Below are 20,533 nucleotides of genomic sequence, written 5' to 3' on the forward strand. Positions count from 1 at the left end.
GAATATGCTTTGGGCTGTCTGGCTCTTGGGCCATGCATGAGGTGGCGTGGGTCGGTGAAATTTGAAAAAGCAAGCAAGCAAAGCCGGCCGGCCGGGCGGCGGCCTCGTCTGCCTGGTCGGTGCTACGACGAGTCGACGACCCAGATCAGCAGCAGGGGTATCGTGTTACGTAGGCGAGGGGGAGAAGGAAGAGGAAGAGAAGGTAGCCGAGCCAGCAGTGCCGTCCCGTTCATCATCATCGCCGCTCGCTCCCCCTTCCCTATTTACGCTCGCCACTCTGTTCCAGGTGGCTCCTCCTCTCCCTCTCGCTTTCCGGCCTCCCCCCTTCCGTCCTGCGCCTCTGATCCACTGATCAGTGGCCTCGCCTCCCCGCCTTCCGCTCTCCCTGATCCGGCGATCGGCGGGACGCCCCTCTTCCGGCGCGCAGATCCGGGGACGACGCAGCCCATCCGCCGACCGCCACCCCCCGCGCCGGCAGACCGCGAGTCGATCCAGATCCGTCCAGGTATTGCCTCAATTGCGCGTCTGTGTCTTGTCCAGCAGGCCGCCCTGTGGAGATCCATCCGTCCCGAGTCTAGTTGATTTTCGCCTTTCGCTTATTATTAGGAATGGCCTAGCTCCCCTGGACGAATTGCTATTTTTGATCTCCACCAGAGTCGCTTGTTTCCAGTGAGCCCTGGCTGGAATCCAATCCGTGTTGGATTCACGCATTCTGTTGCGCTTTGATTTCATGTGCTGCGTGGCGGGATACTACGATCGGTTTCCTAATCTCCAAAATTCTGGGGCCTTCAACTGAGCAGTGAGCACCCCTAACTGCCGCAAGCGTCCATCGATCATCGTGCCATCCCGCTGGAAGCAATTCGCATGATCCGGCAGCCACAACGACCTTGCACCCATAAACAAAGCAAACAGCATGATCGGCATCAACATTTGACTCTGCGTTCAGCTGCTATCTTGGAGTATCATAGACTGGGGAGATTATGAAGCGCATACACATATGGCACCGCGGAGCTTGCTGCTGCTCCGGCGGGATATTTTGTTTTTGAAGGCTGGAAGGCCGCCAAAGGAAGAGTGTGAGACATGCCCCAGTGTTGGTGTCTGGTCAAGCATGTAGCACCAGCTATGAACACAGGGACAAGACAAGAACAGCACAGATATGCCAAGGATGATGCATGCCTATTTTTTGCAGGAGTCAAAGGAAAAGGGCAATGCAACAAGATAGCATAAGTTCCCTTAGATGTAGGGTCATGCAGACTATCTGCTGGGACTGTTAAACTGGCACTTGGGCAATGCTCGGTACCAGCTTTAGCTATGAGCAGCTATACATAATACATTTACTGTTTAGAGAAAGGGATACAAGGCGTCACCTAAAGTCCAATGGCATGCATTTGGATCGGCTTAACTACCCGCTATTCACTTGCTACTAATTGTTTCAGGGCAATAGTAAAAACAATTCAGTGCCGATTACTACTAACATAAAATTTTCTTTTTACCATTTTTTTTGTCTGTTATCACTAACTTGAACCCATATTTGAAAAAACAATGAATAAGCCACTTAATGTAGATACCTAAATGCAAAAAAAAGCACTTGGAACTTAATCAACTCAATGTGATTTTTCAAATTCCTACTCCAATCATACTGTTCGCATGACCAGTATCGATATTTGTCAGCCCAATCTGTTGAATTTTAGCAAAGCCATACCAACTTCATGGTTATGGGATAGAGTGAGCAATGGAGATAAAACCAATGCTACAGCCTAAGACTGAGGAGGGAGGACCAAACTGACCAAAGAGTTGACCAAGGCAAGTGGTAAATACTTGTAAAGGATCTGACTGAGGTAGATAGAAATGAGCTGACATGAAAAGGAATCCAATGAATAGATAAGTGGAAGAATTGAAATGGATACCGTAATGACATAGCTGAGGTGACAAGCAGAGGCAAATCTTAACAGTAAACATGCGTAACACCACTTGCTTATATAGATGTTATCATGTTTAACAGTTTAACTGTTTAAGAAATGACTTATTATATTTGTGTAAGGCATAGTAAGGCGATACGTCTCAAGCAACATCAAGCTTCAGGTGTGCACATTGCAGACAAACCTCTGCCACCTCTTCGTTTTGCAACAGTCAAGTCAACCAGTGATCTCGAAAATTACTTGATCAAGCTCACCATCTCTTCAGCAATTATACAGCCTATACTATATGTAAACTGTGAGGTTACTTTTACTACAGTGGGATGAGATCCTACATGTATATGGAGAGAGGGGCTTTGTTTAGGGAATCAGGTAGAGGGATGAGGATTCTTTACAATGGGGTTTGGAGAAGATTGAGGTTCTTATGGAAAAATTGTTCACTAGTAAACATCTATAAGGCAAAGATAAATTTCACACAGTCAATATTAGAGCTCTATCGAGCTAAAGATACAGTTCTGAATCATGATAGTTTTTTATACCTTGTGTGTATAATCTGGTTCACAACTTCTTTACCTGCCTTGTTTGTAATGGGTATTTAAGCTTAATAGTTTTCCTTTTTATTGTTGGCTTGAGTATACACACTTCCATATTCTGATTGTTGATTGATTTGCTTTATTATTTTCCATTTTCAGCATATGTTGTATCTCTAATATTCAGCACACTTGTTGTACAGTGGAACCATCTGCTATCATTTTGTTTTCTTCAAAGTAATCCCAGAAAAGTTGCTTCCAGATGTCTACTGCAAAAGTGCTAGATCCTGCTTTTCAAGGAGCTGGCCAAAAAGTGTATCCTTCCACATGTTTTTTGATCTATTCTGGTTACTTTTTGAGAATTTGGCTTTGATAGATTCTTTTTCTGTTATTCAAGTTTGTAAAATCTAGAACTTTTTTTATTAATGCATATGTATCCCTTAGCATTGTTTAGTGGGACCGAAATATGGCGGATTGAAGATTTTAAGCCAGTTGCGCTGCCAAAATCTGATCATGGTAAATTCTACTGTGGAGATTCATATATAGTTCTGCAGGTGCCTGCTTGCCCTTTATTCTCGTATCCCTTATGAACATTTTCTATTTTTCCATAATAACTCTTTTTTAACTATTTCTATATTTCTTGTAGACTAGCTGTACTAAAGGCGGCGCGTATTTGTATGATATCCACTTCTGGATTGGGAAAGATTCAAGTCAAGTACGCACTTGTGAATTCAAATTCTGCATTGTTAGTACTAGTTCGAGCCTTCCTTGTGACTATGTGTCTGTATTGCAGGATGAATCTGGGACTGCAGCCATCAAGACAGTTGAACTTGATGCCATCCTTGGAGGTCGTGCAATCCAACATAGGGAACTCCAGGGTTATGAATCTGACAAATTCTTGTCATACTTCAAGCCTTGCATTATACCTTTGGAGGGTGGTTTCGCCTCTGGGTTCAAAAAGCCTGAAGAGGAGAAGTTTGAAACACGGCTGTATATTTGCAAAGGGAAGAGAGCTATTCGGGTTAAGCAGGTAGTGAAGATTTACCCCCTTACTGCGCATCCTTTTCAATTTTCAGCTCAATAATTCCTGATGCCGCCTTCTTTGTTCAGGTTCCCTTTGCCCGTTCATCATTAAACCATGATGATGTGTTTGTCTTGGATACTGAAAGTAAGATATACCAGTTTAATGGCGCTAACTCCAATATTCAAGAAAGGGCCAAAGCATTGGAAGTGATCCAACATTTAAAGGAGAAGTACCATGGGGGTGTCTGCGATGTTGCAATCGTCGGTGAGGGACATGAACTTCGGATTGGCAATTTTGTGGGCCACCTTTTCATCTGTTCTCATGGTCCGTTCTTTTTTTATGTCAGATGATGGAAAATTACAGGCAGAGTCAGACTCTGGTGAATTCTGGGTCCTTTTTGGAGGTTTTGCACCAATTGGGAAAAAAACTGTGAGTGATGATGATATTGTACTTGAAACTACGGCACCAAAGCTCTACAGGTATATCCTATGACAATCATTGTTGTGAAAATCATGTGGTAGGTGATTGATCCATATAAACAGTTGAATTAATGACTCTTTTAGCACTGCACGTATAAAAGTTACCGCAATGAATCAATTGCATTCTTTTAAATCTTGATCAACTGCTGTAAACCATATGAACGATTTGTTTATGTTGTTACCCCTGCAATTGTACCTTATATAAATAGGCTTCTATGGTCTTTAGGTTCATTGCTGTATCTAAGATATTTGTAGATGTATTATGGCTTAGCAGCTTGGCATTGTTTTGGTTTAATCTGCACTTCTGTCTTACTACTTTTGAGATATTGCCTACTTTGAGAGCACTACTATCTTTTAGAGCCATAAAAACAAAATCTTAGTTTTAATAAATAAAGTTTTCCATTTAATAAAAAAAGTTTCACGGTGTGAGGATTGCATAGCAACTGCAAACTGGCTGTACCCTGTATTCTTTGGAGCATGTTTTTTTTAGTCCTCTGTGGTAGGCTATCAAATTGTAATCGTTGCAGTATCAGTGTTGACCAATCAATGCTGGAAGCAATACCACATATAAGGAATTGTTTAGTGAATCCGTGCTATGGCTCAGTTGGTGCCAGAAGTATGTTTCTGTGTGCCCCTACCGATTTTATCATGTATTAAGTTCTTTTTTTAGCCCAATAGCCAATAGTGCCTTCTGTACTCTACTGTTACATTATGAAATGTTCTCCATGCAGCATCAATGATGGTCAATTGAAGCTGGAAGAGACAGCTCTTACAAAAGCTGTGCTTGAAAATACCAAATGTTTCTTAGTTGACTGTGGGGCTGAAATATATGTATGGGTTGGCCGGGTAACACAAATGGAAGATAGAAAATCTGCCACCAAAGCGGTTGAGGTAAATTCTCAAACTATTTTTCTGTTCTCATTTTTTTTCTTTTTTTTATTTCTTGTAGGTAACATTTTCATGTTTTTGTGTCCTGCAGGAATTCCTTATTAATCAAAAGCGTCCAAAGACAACAAGAGTGACTCAAGTGATTCAAGGTTATGAGAGTCATGCTTTCAAGTCCAAGTTTGAATCATGGCCAGTGGGTAATGCTGCTGGGAGCCCTGGTGCAGAGGAAGGGCGGGGAAAAGTTGCGGGTATGTCATTCAGTTACGAGATAATGAAATTTCCCCTTTGATTACTGCTGATAATATTTCTATATTTTTCAGCTTTATTGAAGCAACAAGGCGTTGATGTAAAGGGAGCTGCAAAAAGCACCACTCCAGTAAATGAGGAAGTTCCTCCTTTGCTTGAAGGCAGCGGAAAGCTTGAGGTTGCTTTGATCAATATTCCTTTTAATGAGCTGTGTTGTTTAAAACAAGTAAAGTGAAAAGATATTTATTGAGCATATCCTTACTAAAAACAAATTGTAACAGGTATGGTGCGTTGATGGCAATGCTAAGACGGCCCTTCCAAAAGAGGACATTGGAAAGTTTTACAGCGGAGACTGTTATATCATTCTCTATACATATCATTCAGGCGACAAAAAAGAAGAATACTATCTCAGTTACTGGATTGGGAAGGATAGCTTGGCGGTAATAATACTTTGCATGCTGTGACACTTGCATTTTTGTCTTAAAACTGTTTTTGCATCCTTTCTGCCTTTCTACTTTTGTGCTTATAATTTCATCAATTTGTGTTGGCGATGTGGCATTTCTTTTTATTGGTATAGTGTTTTCTGATAAAATTTAATGCTTTTAGTTAAATCATATTTTTAGACTGAAACCAAACAATCTGTTCCTATTTTGCTAAGCCAGTGGCATTAATTCTTCTGAAGTTAGTTGGCATACAAACGAGCTGGATCTATATTTACCTTTTCGTCGTTTGTTTGCAGGATGATCAAGTGATGGCTTCTCAATTAGCTAATACAATGTGGAATTCATTGAAAGGACGGCCTGTTCTGGTGCTACATTTTGTTTTAGATGTGCCTATAATATTTATTCACAAGAGACGACTTTGAGTTATTGGTAGTTATTTTGTAGGGTCGTATATATCAAGGGAAGGAGCCACCACAATTTGTTGCTCTTTTCCAGCCCATGGTTATCTTGAAGGTACTCATGGCCAAACATAATTGGTTGCTTCCTTTTTTATGTTTTTTTCAGTGATGGGTGCATACTTCAACTCTGTGTGTGGCTCTAAGTAATATATATGGATAATATGTTTCTGGCAAATCAATAAATTATGTAGGGTGGAATTGGATCTGGATACAAGAAGCTCATAGAAGAAAAGGGTGTGACTGGTGAGACTTATTCTTCTGAAGGCATAGCTCTAATTCGAGTATCTGGGACATCACTCCACAACAATAAGACTCTTCAAGTTGATGCGGTACTACCTAGCTCTTTGTACTAGATGAAGATGGATCTTTCTATTGAACGCTTTTTGATAAACAAACTGTTATGTGCAAGTTTTGTAGTGTGGTATTTTAGGACAAGAGTGACTCAACATTTACCTCCACAGAGCTTTAATGAAATTCAGTTGCGTATCCTTGAGCTGATCACTTATTATTTTATAGGTGGCAACATCTTTAAGCTCATCGGAGTGTTTCGTATTGCAATCTGGAAATGCTATGTTTACATGGTTTGGCAATTCTAGCACATATGAGCAACAGCAGTGGGCAGCAAAAGTTGCTGAATTTTTGAAGGTATGAGAGCACCTTTAAACAGCTTTAAGCCAATCAATTTCTATCACTTTTTTTAGTCCTTTAAATCAATTGAAAACTTCTAAAACTTTCTGAAGCTCAGGCTTTTCTCTCGCTCCATTGCTAACATTTTGATATTTACAATCGTACAGCCTGGTGTTGCAGTGAAGCATTGCAAGGAGGGGACAGAGAGTTCTGCTTTCTGGTTTGCTCTTGGTGGAAAACAGAGTTATACAAACAGAAATGCTACTCTGGATATTATTGCTAGAGAGCCTCACTTGTATGCATTCTCATTCAAGAATGGTCAGTTGTTATAACTTTCATCTTACTTCCATCCATTTGTATATCTGTATGAAGTTGATATTTCCTTTCATTCATTTGAAATATCTACATTATACAAGTTTCTGCCTAATCATCATTTTGTTGCTTGGGTTCGTTTATGCTACAATCTTCATCATTGATCAGGGAGACTGGAGGTTGGTCCTCTTGCACTTGCTCTCCTTAGATCTATTCCTTCGTATTGCATAGTTCAGGTATGTGATTTTATGGGTTTCTTCAGGTTACCGAGATCTTCAACTTTTCCCAAGATGATTTGTTAACTGAAGACATGATGATACTTGACACACATGGTGAGGTCTTCATTTGGATTGGGCAGTGTGTGGAATCAAAAGAGAAACAGAAGGCATTTGATATTGGCCAGGTATCAACTGAAGCCCTGACCTTATTCAGTATTGGTCAGTTTTGGTTTGCTGTTGTGCTATATTCAGTATATGTTTGCTTTCCCCCCAGAAATACATAGAGCATGCAAATTCTATTGAAGATCTTTCTCCATATGTACCTCTATATAAAGTTATGGAAGGGAATGAGCCATGCTTCTTCAAGACGTACTTCTCTTGGGACAACACAAAATCTGTGGTATGCTCTTGGATATCTCGTTCTATTTGTTTCCGCTGTTCTATCTAATAATAATCATACAAGGGATATTAGTCGATTTCTGCTGCAAGGTTATAGTTTTGTTACAAACTGCACCATATTAAATAGTAAGTTTCTTACACTTTATATAGGTTCATGGAAATTCATTCCAGAAGAAACTCGCGCTACTTTTTGGACTGCGTTCTGAGGTAAGCCTGAGATTTGAAGTTGAAGATACAAAGTTACATGCGTACATATACATGTTTTTCTTGAATGAGTATTTCGGATGCTAACAAGTCATGAACCAATATTTGGAAACACAAATATATATTCAACTAGTACAATCTTCACATTCTAGTCGTTTTGTAGGGTGTACCTCGGAGCTCTGGTAATGGTGGACCCACTCAAAGGGCATCTGCATTAGCAGCTCTATCATCTGCATTCAATCCATCGTCCCAACAAAAGCTGGTAAACTTTAAATAATTGTTTTTATTCCTCAAGAAAAAATATCAACATTTTGTCTAAAAGAATGCGTTCTTTATGAAAATATCAATGTAACTAGTTTCTTGATCCTTTTTTTTTCCAGACTAATGAGAGGCCTAAAAGCACAGGTGATGGACCCACTCAACGTGCCTCTGCACTTGCTGCCTTATCTAATGCGTTCAAGCCGTCCTCAAAACCCAAAACTCCCACACCACCTCCATCTCGTTCAGGTCAAGGTTCTCAAAGAGCAGCTGCCGTAGCTGCATTGTCCTCTGTGCTGACTGCTGAGCAATCTGGATCTTCAGAAAATCTACGAGCCAAGGCTAGCAGCACAGCAGATAAGACTGGTAGAGCTGCACCTTCCTTTACAATATCGTTTTATAAGGAATCACTTGTTAGGCATTTGAGTTATCTGATTTGTATTCCTTGTTCCTTTGAAATGTTTTCTTTATAGGCTTGCCATTTTTGGTTTGCATGTGTAGTAGACTTGGGACACCAGAGTCTTGTACTCCTGTCTATTTGCTTTTGTTGGTCCACCTGACCAATGGAGTGAATCATAGATCAAGGCCATTGCCAGCTTGCTGGCATGTTTACCACTTCAAAAATTGACACCTTTAATCAATGCAGATGTCGACAGGGTTGTAATAACCCCATCCGGTGCATCTTCTCCTCAGTCTGAAGCTGGGGAGTCCTCTGTGTTTCACCAAGAAAAAGATGCTGCAGTAGATGGGGCACCATCTGAGGCTGATGGAGCAGAGGCCGAGGCCCCAGAGGAAGAAACAACAGAGAATGTGGGTGAAGCAACATTTAGCTATGACCGCTTGATATCCAAATCTACCGATCCAGTTCGTGGGATAGATTACAAACGCAGAGAGGTTTGTCTCCGCCCTCAACCTTAAAGTTTTGAATTTCATTTAATGACTTTGGGATGTGAATAGATGCTGCAGCTAAACTGCTTGCTTCAGTTATGTTGATGCATTTGGTTCTCTTTGGACAACTCTTTCCCATCGCTCTATAATTGTTCATACATATATTCTTTTGTTTCTTGTTCAACCAATTATGTTCATGTTCGAGTTTGCTTGAAGAGAGGTTTACATTGAAAAGAAGCACGTCAAGGTCAATTTTAATTGAACTACCGTCTATTGATTCTGCAGGCATACCTATCAGATAGTGAATTTCAAACTGTTTTTGGCATGACTAAGGATGCATTTTACCAACAGCCAAATTGGAAGCAAGAACTACAGAAGCGAAAAGCTGATCTCTTCTGAAGAGAACAAGCCTTGGATCTAGTGTCTGCTACAAAATGTGATCCTCTTGTCGTGAATGGTCCCGTGGGAGTAAGTCTATTATATATTGCTGGTCATTTCAGAGGACAGGCCACCGGTGGCTTTGCTCGGTTGGTTTTTGCAACCAATTTATAGGTCAATTCTTTTATTTGTACATGGCCTGAGTTGTGCTGCTTGCAAGGTCCTAATATGCTCTAGCTTGCTTTGTGACTGTCCATATGTGTATATCGTTTTTTTATCGGTTTGTTACGTATGGGCATTTCCTGGTAGGTCATCATTGTATTGTCATTCAGATGTATTGCACACGAAAATATTTGCGCTATCTGTTTGCTGTTATTGGTTGACAATTGTTGGGAATTTGAGCGCTTGGTTGAATTTATCCACCCGTACAAATAAGTTGCTATCTGGCCCTGCATATTTTTCTCTTCGTAGATCTAAGCAACATGCATGCAGGTTGTGATTGTGAGGGCAACATTATATCATTTATCCAGTGTCCGGCACAAAGGAGCACGGGCATCCAATTTTACCCCCACCAAGATCGTTGTAAGGGCCTGTAAGATCCATCTTATAATTGGAACTGTAAGCTGCAAAAGCAGCACATCTAGTGGATGCCTGTTGGTGCAAGCTGCAGTGCCTCATTTGCACAATAATGGAATAAAGGCCCTGCTTGTTTGGCCTTGTTAAAATCTGAAACGAATCAGTCCTAGATTGTTACCCTGACTTCCTTGTAATGTTTGACCATTTGTCGTATTCAAGGTTTTCTTGCAAATATATAAAAAGATTTTCTTGCAAATATATAAAAAGATAAGTCATACTTCAAAGATCTTTGATGATAAAGTAACTTACAAACAAAATAAATAATATTTACATAATTTTTACAAAATAAATGATATTTACATAATTTTTTAAATAAGATGAATAAATAATTTTTACAAATAAATGATATTTACATAATTTTTTAATAAGATGAATGACCAAACATTGTGATTAAAAAATCAACAACGATAAATATTTTTGATACGGAGGTAGCATAAACAAACCCTAAATCCAATTGTGATCATGTTCCTCCTAAATAAGTAAATAATGATAAAGGAGTACAGAGTCTGGACCCTTGCAACCTCATCAAACTCATGTAAAAACTAAAAATAAATAACTCGGCACCTTCCAATCTTCCATTATTGCCAATATATTTAGTTACCCTGCTAAAGCCTCCGACGAGTGCAGGGGAACGTATGGGAAGAACGGGTAATACGGTGACGCTTGTGCGAGAGGCTGGATGTCGCGCACGGTCCTGCGAACCATATCATAGGCCATCAACATCCCCCGGCTGGCATCGAAGAGGAAGATGACATCGCCGTCCGGATGAACCGCAACGACGCCATCGTGCTCCTTGAACAGCGTCTTCCGGAACTGATCCAGCGGGCTGGCATAGTGCTTCAGCGTCCATTGCTCGGCGCTCCAGCGGCGGCGCTCCAGAGAGTAGACCGACAAGGCGGCGTAGCGTGAGCCCTTGTGCACGTAGAGCAACCGTCCCTGTGACCGGCCGACGAAGCCGCCGCCGAAGGTTTCTTGGCTGTGTGGAAAAACATAGGTGATCCTCCACGACGCATTTGTATCCACCGACAGGACCCCGCCGTCGTCGACGGCGAAGTGCAGGGAGCCGTTGTGGTAGGTCGCCTGCTGGCCGGTGCACGTGACCTGGCAGCTCCACTCGGTGCTGCTGCTAGGAACCCACCTGCTGGTCTCCGACGAGTAGATCTCCACCGCCTCGACGACGAAGCGGTACTGGGAGAGGAATGGCTGGTAGTGATCCCTCTCCACCAGCTGGAACACGTGGAAGCGCGTGGAGGAGACGGCCGGGTCGAAGGCCAGCGCCGCCAGGCGGGTCCTCCGCCTCCCGTGGAGGTAGTCGGACCTGAGGCCGAAGGTGCCCGGGGCGTGGGTCGGCGCCGGCAGCTCGACCCACTTCCCGGTGGCGGGGTTGCACACGACGTACAAGGAGGAGGACGGCGACGGCGACGCGCGGCAGCAGCGTAGGAGGAGGAGCCCGTTGCACGAGTCCAGCAGCTCCGTCTCGGTCCTCGAGAAGCTCGACGGCAGGAAGGGGAAGGCGGGGTCGACGACGTGCGCGCCGCCGGGAGGAGACGCGGCGGAGGAGAAGCGCCAGTAGGGTATGGGCGGGCAGGAGGCGTCGACGTGGAGATGGTAGAAGAAGCCCGAGACGGTCTGCGCGAGCCTGCGGCGGTGGTCGGGGTGGGAGATGAGGTCGCGCCACGCGCGGCTCACGCACTTGCAGCTGCAGAGCTGCCGCACCGGAAGGCGCGACAGGATGTCCACGAAGACGTCGTCGGGGAGGTTGGCCGCCGAGAGCTTCCCGTCGTCGTCCATCACCGAGGAGGCTCGATCGGCAACTGCTCGCGAGTCGAGCGGTAACAAACTGAACGTTTGAGGGGATTCAATAACTAGATCGCTGGATTTGGATGAATGAACGAACTCCGGATTCTTGGGGACTCGAAATCCGTGTTTTGCGGACTCTCTCAGCTTGACGGGAAAGAATTAAAGATTAACCCACTATCCATCGGGTTAGCTGATTAACTTTCGCTTGTATGGAACAGTAGCAATAGGGTTCAACATGCATGGCTATGAAGCTGAAATCATAACAATTTTCCGAGAAAAAGCAGCAGCAAACCCAACCAGCACTCCGACTTTTATCCACCCGGTTAGAGTTATCCAGCTAATTTTAGCTCTGGCTGATCCAGATAGACCCAGCCAACTGAAGTTTAGCATAACTGATCTAAAAGGTGACCTTAAATCTCTCAAGCAGGGAGACAAAGTTACTCCCTAGCACTGCTGATCCCACCAATGGGAAATCAAAATTTAACAATAGACAAGGGGTGCAAGTTGAATAGCATCTTAAAAAAATCCCACCAACTTGAATAGCATCTCAAAATTTAACAATAGACAAGGGGTGCAAGTTGAATAGCATCTCAAAATTTAACAATAGACAAGGGGTGCAAGTTGAATAGCATCTCAAAAATCCCACCAACTTGCAACATTAAGCATCACTACCAGAAACAATAGATATGCCGAGTGTTAAATCTTTGCCGAGTGCATTATGTCAGGCACTCAGCAAACGAGCCGTTTGTCGAGTGTCTCCATGTACACACTCGGCATATATAATACATTCGGCATGCATCCTAGTTGCCGAGTGTCACAGAGAAAATACTCGTTTTCTCATGACACTCAGCAAAGTACTAGTTTGCCGAGTGTTTTTGGAGGCACTCGGCAAAGTCAAAACTTTTTTTTTCTCCTCTGCCCTCCACACTTTTTCTCCCCACATACGACATTTGGTACTGCATGTTAAAAGTTGATCTATTTCTTGGTCTGCTTGCTATATTTAATGAATTAATTTCATTTAGAGGAATTTGTTGATTTAAGTCAAATTTTAACTGCAAGTGATTGAAATAATGGAATAAAATGAGCGGAAAAATCATATTCATGTTATTGAATCCGGATTGAGGTCTCATCCAGTAAATGAAAAGAAATTTTGAATATTTTATTCAGAAAACACGACCACGAACGTGTGGTCGAATGGTTTTTAAATTCTAAAAAAAGCAAACAAAGTCTGAAAATCACAAGATTTGTCAAGATGTCATGATATTATATGTGAAGGCTGTGGTACAAAATTGAGAAGGTTTTGCACAATTTGTGACGTATGATGCTTACAAACCGAAGCATCTCCAGAGAAGATTTGTAGAAGTTAGAAGGATCCGGTAAGATTTGGAGTCCAAGTGACACTTGAATTGGGGTTTAACTTCAAAAAAAATTTATAGGTAATAGACAACATAGATTGGTTCATGTCAAATTTTGGGAATTTTTTGGATCCGTTTGATAATTTTTATTTATTAACTGCAATTATAGAATTTTAATTGATATAAATTCAATTTTAGCTATAACCGCATGAAATAATGGAATAATATTAGTAGAAAAATCAAATATGCATTGTTGAGCGAATTTGATAAGATTTTTTCAAAGTATATCAGAAAAAAGTAAGTAAAACATGTTATTGAAGGAGTATACATGAAATATAAGTGTACTTTGTCGAGTGTTTGTACATGACACTCGGCAAAGCCTCACTTTGCCAAGTGTATTCTATACAACACTCGGAAAAATATGTCTATAGGCCCACTACAAGGCGCGTATACCATTTGAAAATTGTAAAAAAAAATAAAAAACCTTTATTTTGCCGAGTGACAGATCACGGGCACTTGGCAAATCCCCTGACTTAAAGCCCCGCTGGCCTCCTCACGCGAACCCTCACGCACCCGAAACACTTAGCCATGCCGCACTCCTGTGCACCCGCCGCCGCCGCCCTGTGCCTTCTCCACCGCCGCCGCCGGCGGATGCCCCCGCTGCCCCAGCACCCCGCCCGCTGGCCCCCCGCCCGCCGCCCTCGGCGCTCCGCGGCCGGCGCCCTACCCTCAGTGCCCTGCCCCCGATGGCCCGCCCCCGGCGCGGCCGCCGCCACCGGACGCCCCCTCGCCCCTCTCGGTCGGCGCCCCTCATCCCTCCCAGTAATTCTCCAATCTTTGTTGTTCAAGTTAGAAAATAGAAATTAGAAATTAGAAAAGGATAGAGAGGTGGTAGGATGAATTAGAAATTAGAAATTAGAAAAGAAATTAGAAATTAGAAAAGGATAGAAAAGGACTTTTTTTAGAGAAGATAGAGAGGTGGTAGGACTTTTTTTTTAGAAGTTAGAAAAGGATGTTTGACTTGGCAATCTAAGTTAAAATCCATGTCAATATAATGCTATTCTACCAAACACTTGCAATAAAATCACACATTTTATTTTCAAATTAATGGCACCATAGATCTTTAGATTATGCACAAGATAATCATGTATATGCAAAACCTATCGTTCTTCTGAAGCACTAGAAAATATGGACTCAAGTAAAAGTGTAAAACCACATTAAGAGTTAAGAGTTAAGACTTATGCTTCATCGAATTTTGCATAACTAATCTGTAAACAGGTTCTGCCCCTCCGTGCCGCCACCGTTGGCCGCCTTGCCCTCCCGCCGTCCCACACCTTCGACTTGCCAGCCGTCGTTTTGCAAGGTATAAGAGCTGTATGTGGTTGTCGGCCATCGTGCCGTTCCGTTGGTATGGATGTGGTTGTCGGCCATCGTGTCGTTTTATTTGATGTAGGTTATGGAAACCTCCCCATGCAGGGGAGGTGCTGCCAACATTTTGACTTGACACTACTATGTTCCTTTTTTTGCAGGAGAGGCTATGTTACCATCCTCGAGTCGTCACTTTGCAGGATAGCAAGGTGAGGCATCCTACACCTCTCTTTCCATATGATGTTCGTATATCACGTAACCTAGTTAGGCGTCTCCCGTTCGAAAGAGATACGGTTGGAAATATGCAGATCTTTGCATATCTATAACCGTATCTGTTTCAAATTGTCCATGTTTTTTGGACAGCTCGAGGATGTGTAGGTGAGTTTAGTTTCCATGGTCTATTCCGATCTGAGATAGAGTTTCACCAGCACCTCCCTGTTGTTGTTCGGATACACAATCTCCCTTCCATGACGTGTATTTGGAGAGCAGCGGGGAGGTGCTGTCGAAATTCCATCTCGGGTCGAAGTAGATCATGGAAACTAAACCCACCTACACATCCTCGGGTGGGGTTAGGACCTATCTTCACCTAATAGATAGTATAGGAACCTGCAGATGCAACGTGATTTTTTATATTACTCGCTGATATACTAGAGGATGGATGACCGTGAGTGGATGTACACGGGCCGCTCTAGTCAGAATTCGTTGACCGATGAATGGATTAACAAGATCGATGCTTTCTTGGAACGGGCGTTTGTAAGGGTCAAAGGAGCTAGATCCACTTGGTGTCCGTGTAGCAAATGTGGAAACATACGTCGGCAAACCAAGCTGGACATGGGTAAACATCTTGTTAAGAACGGATTTATTTCAGACTATACCAAGTGGATCTACCATGGTGAAGCTGATCGTGGGTGAGACGAGGTCTTGAGACAACGCATCGAGGAATATGATGATGCCGGGGTGGGAGACATGTTAGATGACTATCATGAAGCATACTTCGATGAAGCACGTAGGGAGGAGGAGCCAGAGGCTACCGCAAAGGCGTATTACGACATGTTGTCTGCGGCACAGCAACCCCTTCACGGGCATACCAAGGTTTCTCAACTAGATGCCATTGCACGTCTAATGGCCGTGAAGTTCCAGTTAAGCTTGAGTCGAGACGCCTTCGATATTATGCTGACAGTTTTTGGCAGCATGCTCCCGGAGGGTCACATCTTGCCAAAGAGCATGTACGAGGCACAGAAACTCCTTCGTGCACTTAAGATGCCATACTCCAAGGATATTGATGCAGAAATCGTGATGAGGGTAGGAGAAGGCAAGAAGCATGGCCGGTATTGGATTGGCGATAGTGTAATCGACACGGCCACTACTCCCACTCTCTCCTAGATCCGAGCAAGGAGCACGGATTCGAGCCCCGTGATACGATCCGAGCAAGGAGCATGGACTCGAGCCCCGCGATACGACCACGGCTGACCACTACACAGTTACAGATGGAGGCTCTCCAGGTTATTTCTATTTGTCTCATTGTTCGTTGATTTTTACGTATCTTTTGCTTTGCAATATGACATTGGGATGAAATATTGTAGGCCCAAGTGGAAGCACAACGGAAGCAACGGGAGGACCTAGAGGTGAGGATCGAGGCAGATCGGCAGGCAGAAAGGCAGAGGTCGGAGTCGATGTTCCAGTACATGCAGAGTGTTTTTGAGAGTATAGGTCAAACTCCACCACCTATGCCACCGAACCTATTCCCTCCACCTCCACCTCCTGCAGCTACTCCTGTGAGTCACTTGTCAACCTTACAATCAAACTAGAAACTACAGGCACTAGAAACTTACAATAGAAAAGTAACTTATGCAATCTCTTTAACTTTATGCAGAATCAATCGGCGGGATCCAATGCTTTCTCGGACCCATCAGCTTAGTCGCAGTGGCCATCGTTTCCTTCTCGGTGACTTGTTTGAGTGGCTAGTATCTTAAGCATCTACTAGAACCTATACTTGTGGATTACTTGTTTAAACTAGAACCTCTACTTGTGAATGTTATTTGTGTGCCTGTGATGCTTAATATATGCATGTGATGCTTCTGTGATTGTTATTTGAGAGGGGTGAGTTAGGACACTTTGTCAAGTGTTTTAGTCTTAACACTCGGCAAAGAGGCCAAATTCTATTATTCTGGACCTTCTTTGCCGAGTGTTTTGAGTTTGTCGAGTGTTAATGTCAATACTTTGCCGAGTGTTTTAGCCATAACACTCGGCAAAAGTGTCATAAAATGTTGACCGTTGGCGCTTCTTTGCTGAGTGTCGTAGGATTGACACTTGGCAAAGAGGCCAAACTTTGCCGAGTGTCAAGGCGACGGCACTCGGCTAAATACTTTGCCGAGTGTTCTTCCGTCTGACACTCGGCAACAACACCGTCACCGTGAAAGTCTATTAATATTTTTTTTGCCGAGTGTTTTTTGACACTCGATAAAGGCTTTGCCAAGTGCCCGATATTTGACACTCGGCAAATATCTGTTTGCCGGTGGAAAATTCGTCGAGTGCTGATCGCCGAGTGTTACACTCGGCAAAACCTTCGTCGAGTATTTTTAGGGCTTCGCCGAGTGCCTGAGGCACTCGGCAAAGCTGCTGTTTCCCGTAGTGCGTCAACATTTGAAACATCGATCGAAGAACTGTGTCTACAACATCAATATGGGAGCTACAAAATATCTTACATGCTCCATTTATTTGCAACATCGAAGAGCAAATCCGCAACATAACATACACGCCTACGACAATACAAAATTTCAGACATAGCAATATAGCATGATCTCTTCAATTGTTTTCCAAAGATGGAGTTTTGAAACGGCTTGTTATAGTGAGAAAAAAAAGGAAAAATATCATTAACAGACCAATTGATGTAACATATCCTTCAAACTATAAGAAATCTCCGTACACATTCAAACAACAACCAACCCGTCTAAATTCATCAACATAACAAAGACACACGGACAACATTTCTAGTACACAAGTTAGCGATTTACATTGATAACGCTTATTGCAAGTACAATGGTACATACGGGAAAAAATGGCAGTTGCTCGGTGCATCTGTGAAAGTGTGTACAACCCGTGTAGTCTCACGATCCATATCATAGGCGATCAGGCTCTGCCGTCCGCTATCGAAGAGGAAAATCACATTGCAACCCGGATGGATCGCAACCACGTTGTGGTAGCGCTTCCCAAACCACATCTGCCCAGACGGATCCAGCGACCTGGTGCGGTGCTTCAAGCTCCACCGCTCGCCGCCGCCGCTGCAGTATTCGAGAGCGTAGACCGACAGTTCACGAGGGTTGCCGGAGCCGCTGGCATCCACGTAGAGCAGGCGGTGCTGCGACTGGCCGACGACGCCGGGGGCGCCGAGTGTCGCAGGGGGATCAGGGCACACGCGGGTCACCCTCCACGTCTTGCCCATGGTGTCCACCGCCGCCACCACCACCCCGCCCTTCTCGGCGTCGGTGGTGGTGAGGTGCAGGAAGCCGTTGAGGTAGGCGTGCTTGCCGGCGTAGGCGAGGCGGTAGCTCCACTCGCTGCTGAGGTAGGCGTTCTCGCCGGCGTAGGCGATGCGGTAGCTCCACGCGCTGTCCCTGCGAACCCACTCGCCGGTCTCCGACGAGTAGATCCGCACCGCCTTGATGGTGCAGCCGCCGTACTGAGAGCTGTGCTGCCCGTCGTCCTCCACCAGCTCGAAGACGTGGAAGTGCGAGGAGACAGCCGGGTCGAAGGCCAGAGCGGCAGGCCGGGGGGGCCTCTGTCTCCACTGTTGCTCGAGTGGACGTTCCCGGCGACGCCGACTAATCTCTTCTAATCGGAGCTCGATCGGGTCGGGGTCACGAGTCGGCTCCGGCGAGGGCACGGGCAGCTCGACCGCCCAGCCATGGGTGGCGGGGTTGCAGACGATGTAGCGCGGCGCTGCCACGTCGTCGTAGGCACCATGGCAGCAGCGTAGGAGGAGGAGCCCGTTGCACGAGTCCAGCAGCTTCACCTGGGTCCCGTAAGGCAGGAACGGAAAGGCTTGATCGAAGCATCCGCCTCCTTCGGGAGGGCACAGGGCGGCGAAGCTCAAGTTCGTCGCCCAGGAGCCGCTGGCGCAGGCATGGTAAAAGAAGCCCGACGCGGCGTCAGTGCGCGCGAGCCTGCGGCGGTGGATGGGGCCGGAGATGAGATCGCGCCATGTCCGGGAGACACACTTGAAGCGGCGCAGCGGCCTCTCCTGCAGCCGCGCCAGGATCTCGATGACGAGGTCGTCGCTGAGGTAGGCCGCCGCGGGGTCGTTCCGCTTCCGCTTTCCCACGGCCATCATTCCGGGGCACGTGAAATCATCGATCTCTGCGATGATACGTCCGTTAAGAGCTCGTGAGACGGACGAACCGGCCGCGCCAAGAAAGATTCGATCTTGATACGACTTCGTAGCCATGCCCTCTAATAAAAGGAGATAGAAATTGTCTTCGATTCGAAGTCGGTCTCCGATCGGAAAGGATCGATCCGATTCCTTTTAGGTATTTCAGCCGGACGTTACAAGATCACCCACCCGGGATAATTTTTTTAATAAAAAATCAACGGCGGGCTATGAAAGTCCACCCGAACAATTTTTATTTCTTCAAAGCGGGGTTACAAGATCAGTCATACATCCTCATTACCAGTACGATGATCAGGATATATAATTGGATAGAGAAAGAGAAAGGGAGACACAAGGAATTACAAATCACAGCACAAACCCACCACACCTGATTAAAAAAATAAGGACAGAGAAGGCATAATGGGCTGAGCCAATTCAAACTCCAATTCAAGCTCCAAGGGACGACAACCAATGAAGCACCAGGGAAGAATCACCACGCAGCAACCTTGCATGCTAACACCACCATCTTTGCATACAAACACCAAGCACCTTAGGAAGCCCAATTCATAACAAGGGAGGCTGGCAACGAGCAAGGATTAACCTTGACATGAAAGATTAACCCAGGAACGGGCAAGGATGAACCCGGGGACAGTAGTGAAGGATTAACACATTATCATCTGTCTCAAACCATGAATGAATGTTTGTCAGTCGACTGAACTTCAATGTACTTTATCAATTCGTGGTCATCTGTCTCAAACCTATCCATGATCAAGAACTGGGAGCTGCTGCGCCCCGTCAACCATTTCCAGTGCTGCAAAAGAATGGTCCTCGGCCTGAGAACCATGGTGTCCAAGCCGGAGTCGATCTCCCTGAGCAGGGCACACTGATGTCAGACCAAATCCCAAGCACGGGTGGCTCCCTCCAAGTTTCCAACACGGATTTTACAGGAAATTAAAATTTAACAATTTTTGGACGATGGGTTTGCAACATTAAACATCAACTCTTGAATCATTGATTTCAATGGACATATGCAATATTAGTATGGGAGCGCAAAGCTAATTCTACAGTCCACTAGCTATTCCTCTTCGCACATGCTGTGAAGTGCGAACCGCACATGGTGGGACCACCAAACATCAATCACTAGTCTATCCCTTCTTCTTTCTCTTTCCCATTCATTCTTCATTTTTATTCTATCCTCTCTATCCTTCTCTCGCCCGCGCCTAGGGTCCTTTTCCTTAATGTGGTTGGAGAAATAAAGTTTTGGGTGAGAATTAGGAAAGAAAAGGAAAAAATGGAGGGCTCGAGGCCCGCGCATTAGCTAGCTCGTTAATAGGAAGTCAGAACAACCGACCACAAATTAGCCCTCCCTGAATGGGAGCTACAACGTTATGCTTCCTGCTCCATTCACGCAACGTCGAAGATCAGATTTACAACATCAAAGAGCAAGATCCGCAATATCAAATATGTCACCTTGAACAATATGAAAATTCAAATATCTAAAATACAGCATATAGGTATATCACAATAAATAGAGTTTAAAAACAATATTCATGAAAACATGCGATGAACAGACCAGTTGATGTTGATGTAACACTTGTTCGAACTAAGCAATCTCCGTACCCATTCACACAACAATAAACCCATCTAAAACTCATTCATCAGTATGGCAAAGCTGCAGATGCAGCACTTCTGTTTCTATGGCAGTTTGATTTACATTGACAATGCTTATTGTAAGTACAG

General features: G+C 44.4%; 3 protein-coding genes across 3 annotated transcripts; 1 reads left to right on the forward strand and 2 right to left on the reverse strand.

Annotated features, from left to right (window-relative positions):
* The first annotated feature begins 157 nt into the window (after positions 1–157).
* On the forward strand, positions 158–9,686 carry LOC101780713 (villin-2). The gene is made up of 24 exons (XM_004971223.4): positions 158–505; positions 2,650–2,761; positions 2,901–3,000; positions 3,093–3,161; positions 3,240–3,476; positions 3,557–3,734; positions 3,817–3,949; positions 4,681–4,840; positions 4,929–5,085; positions 5,158–5,261; positions 5,365–5,523; positions 5,823–5,891; positions 5,971–6,039; positions 6,176–6,313; positions 6,501–6,629; positions 6,779–6,929; positions 7,092–7,102; positions 7,186–7,326; positions 7,416–7,541; positions 7,691–7,747; positions 7,908–8,006; positions 8,125–8,368; positions 8,649–8,896; positions 9,176–9,686. Exons 2-24 carry the CDS (start codon positions 2,709–2,711, stop codon positions 9,287–9,289), a joined length of 2,946 nt encoding a protein of 981 aa, XP_004971280.1. The 5' UTR covers positions 158–505; positions 2,650–2,708; the 3' UTR covers positions 9,290–9,686.
* Positions 9,687–10,501: 815 nt separating this feature from the next.
* On the reverse strand, positions 10,502–11,695 carry LOC101770196 (F-box protein At5g07610). Its single transcript, XM_004972290.1, has one exon. It carries the CDS (start codon positions 11,693–11,695, stop codon positions 10,502–10,504), a length of 1,194 nt encoding a protein of 397 aa, XP_004972347.1.
* A 5,757-nt stretch (positions 11,696–17,452) lies between these two features.
* Positions 17,453–18,754, reverse strand: LOC101770586. The gene has a single exon (XM_004972291.1). It carries the CDS (start codon positions 18,752–18,754, stop codon positions 17,453–17,455), a length of 1,302 nt encoding a protein of 433 aa, XP_004972348.1.
* Between the last annotated feature and the right edge of the window lie 1,779 nt (positions 18,755–20,533).

Source organism: Setaria italica, chromosome V (assembly GCF_000263155.2).
Source record: "Setaria italica strain Yugu1 chromosome V, Setaria_italica_v2.0, whole genome shotgun sequence".
Classification (NCBI taxonomy): Eukaryota; Viridiplantae; Streptophyta; class Magnoliopsida; order Poales; family Poaceae; genus Setaria; species Setaria italica.

What these genes read in the sequence shown, in the direction of transcription:
- LOC101770196 (XM_004972290.1), bottom strand. Translation starts at nt 11,695, where the DNA reads ATGGACGACGACGGGAAGCTCTCGGCGGCCAACCTCCCCGACGACGTC.
- LOC101780713 (XM_004971223.4), top strand. Translation starts at nt 2,709, where the DNA reads ATGTCTACTGCAAAAGTGCTAGATCCTGCTTTTCAAGGAGCTGGCCAA. An exon ending in ATTCATATATAGTTCTGCAG is followed by an intron (nt 3,001 to 3,092) that starts GTGCCTGCTTGC and finishes TATTTCTTGTAG; the next exon opens with ACTAGCTGTACTAAAGGCGG. An exon ending in TGAAAGGACGGCCTGTTCTG is followed by an intron (nt 5,892 to 5,970) that starts GTGCTACATTTT and finishes GTTATTTTGTAG; the next exon opens with GGTCGTATATATCAAGGGAA.
- LOC101770586 (XM_004972291.1), bottom strand. Translation starts at nt 18,754, where the DNA reads ATGGCCGTGGGAAAGCGGAAGCGGAACGACCCCGCGGCGGCCTACCTC.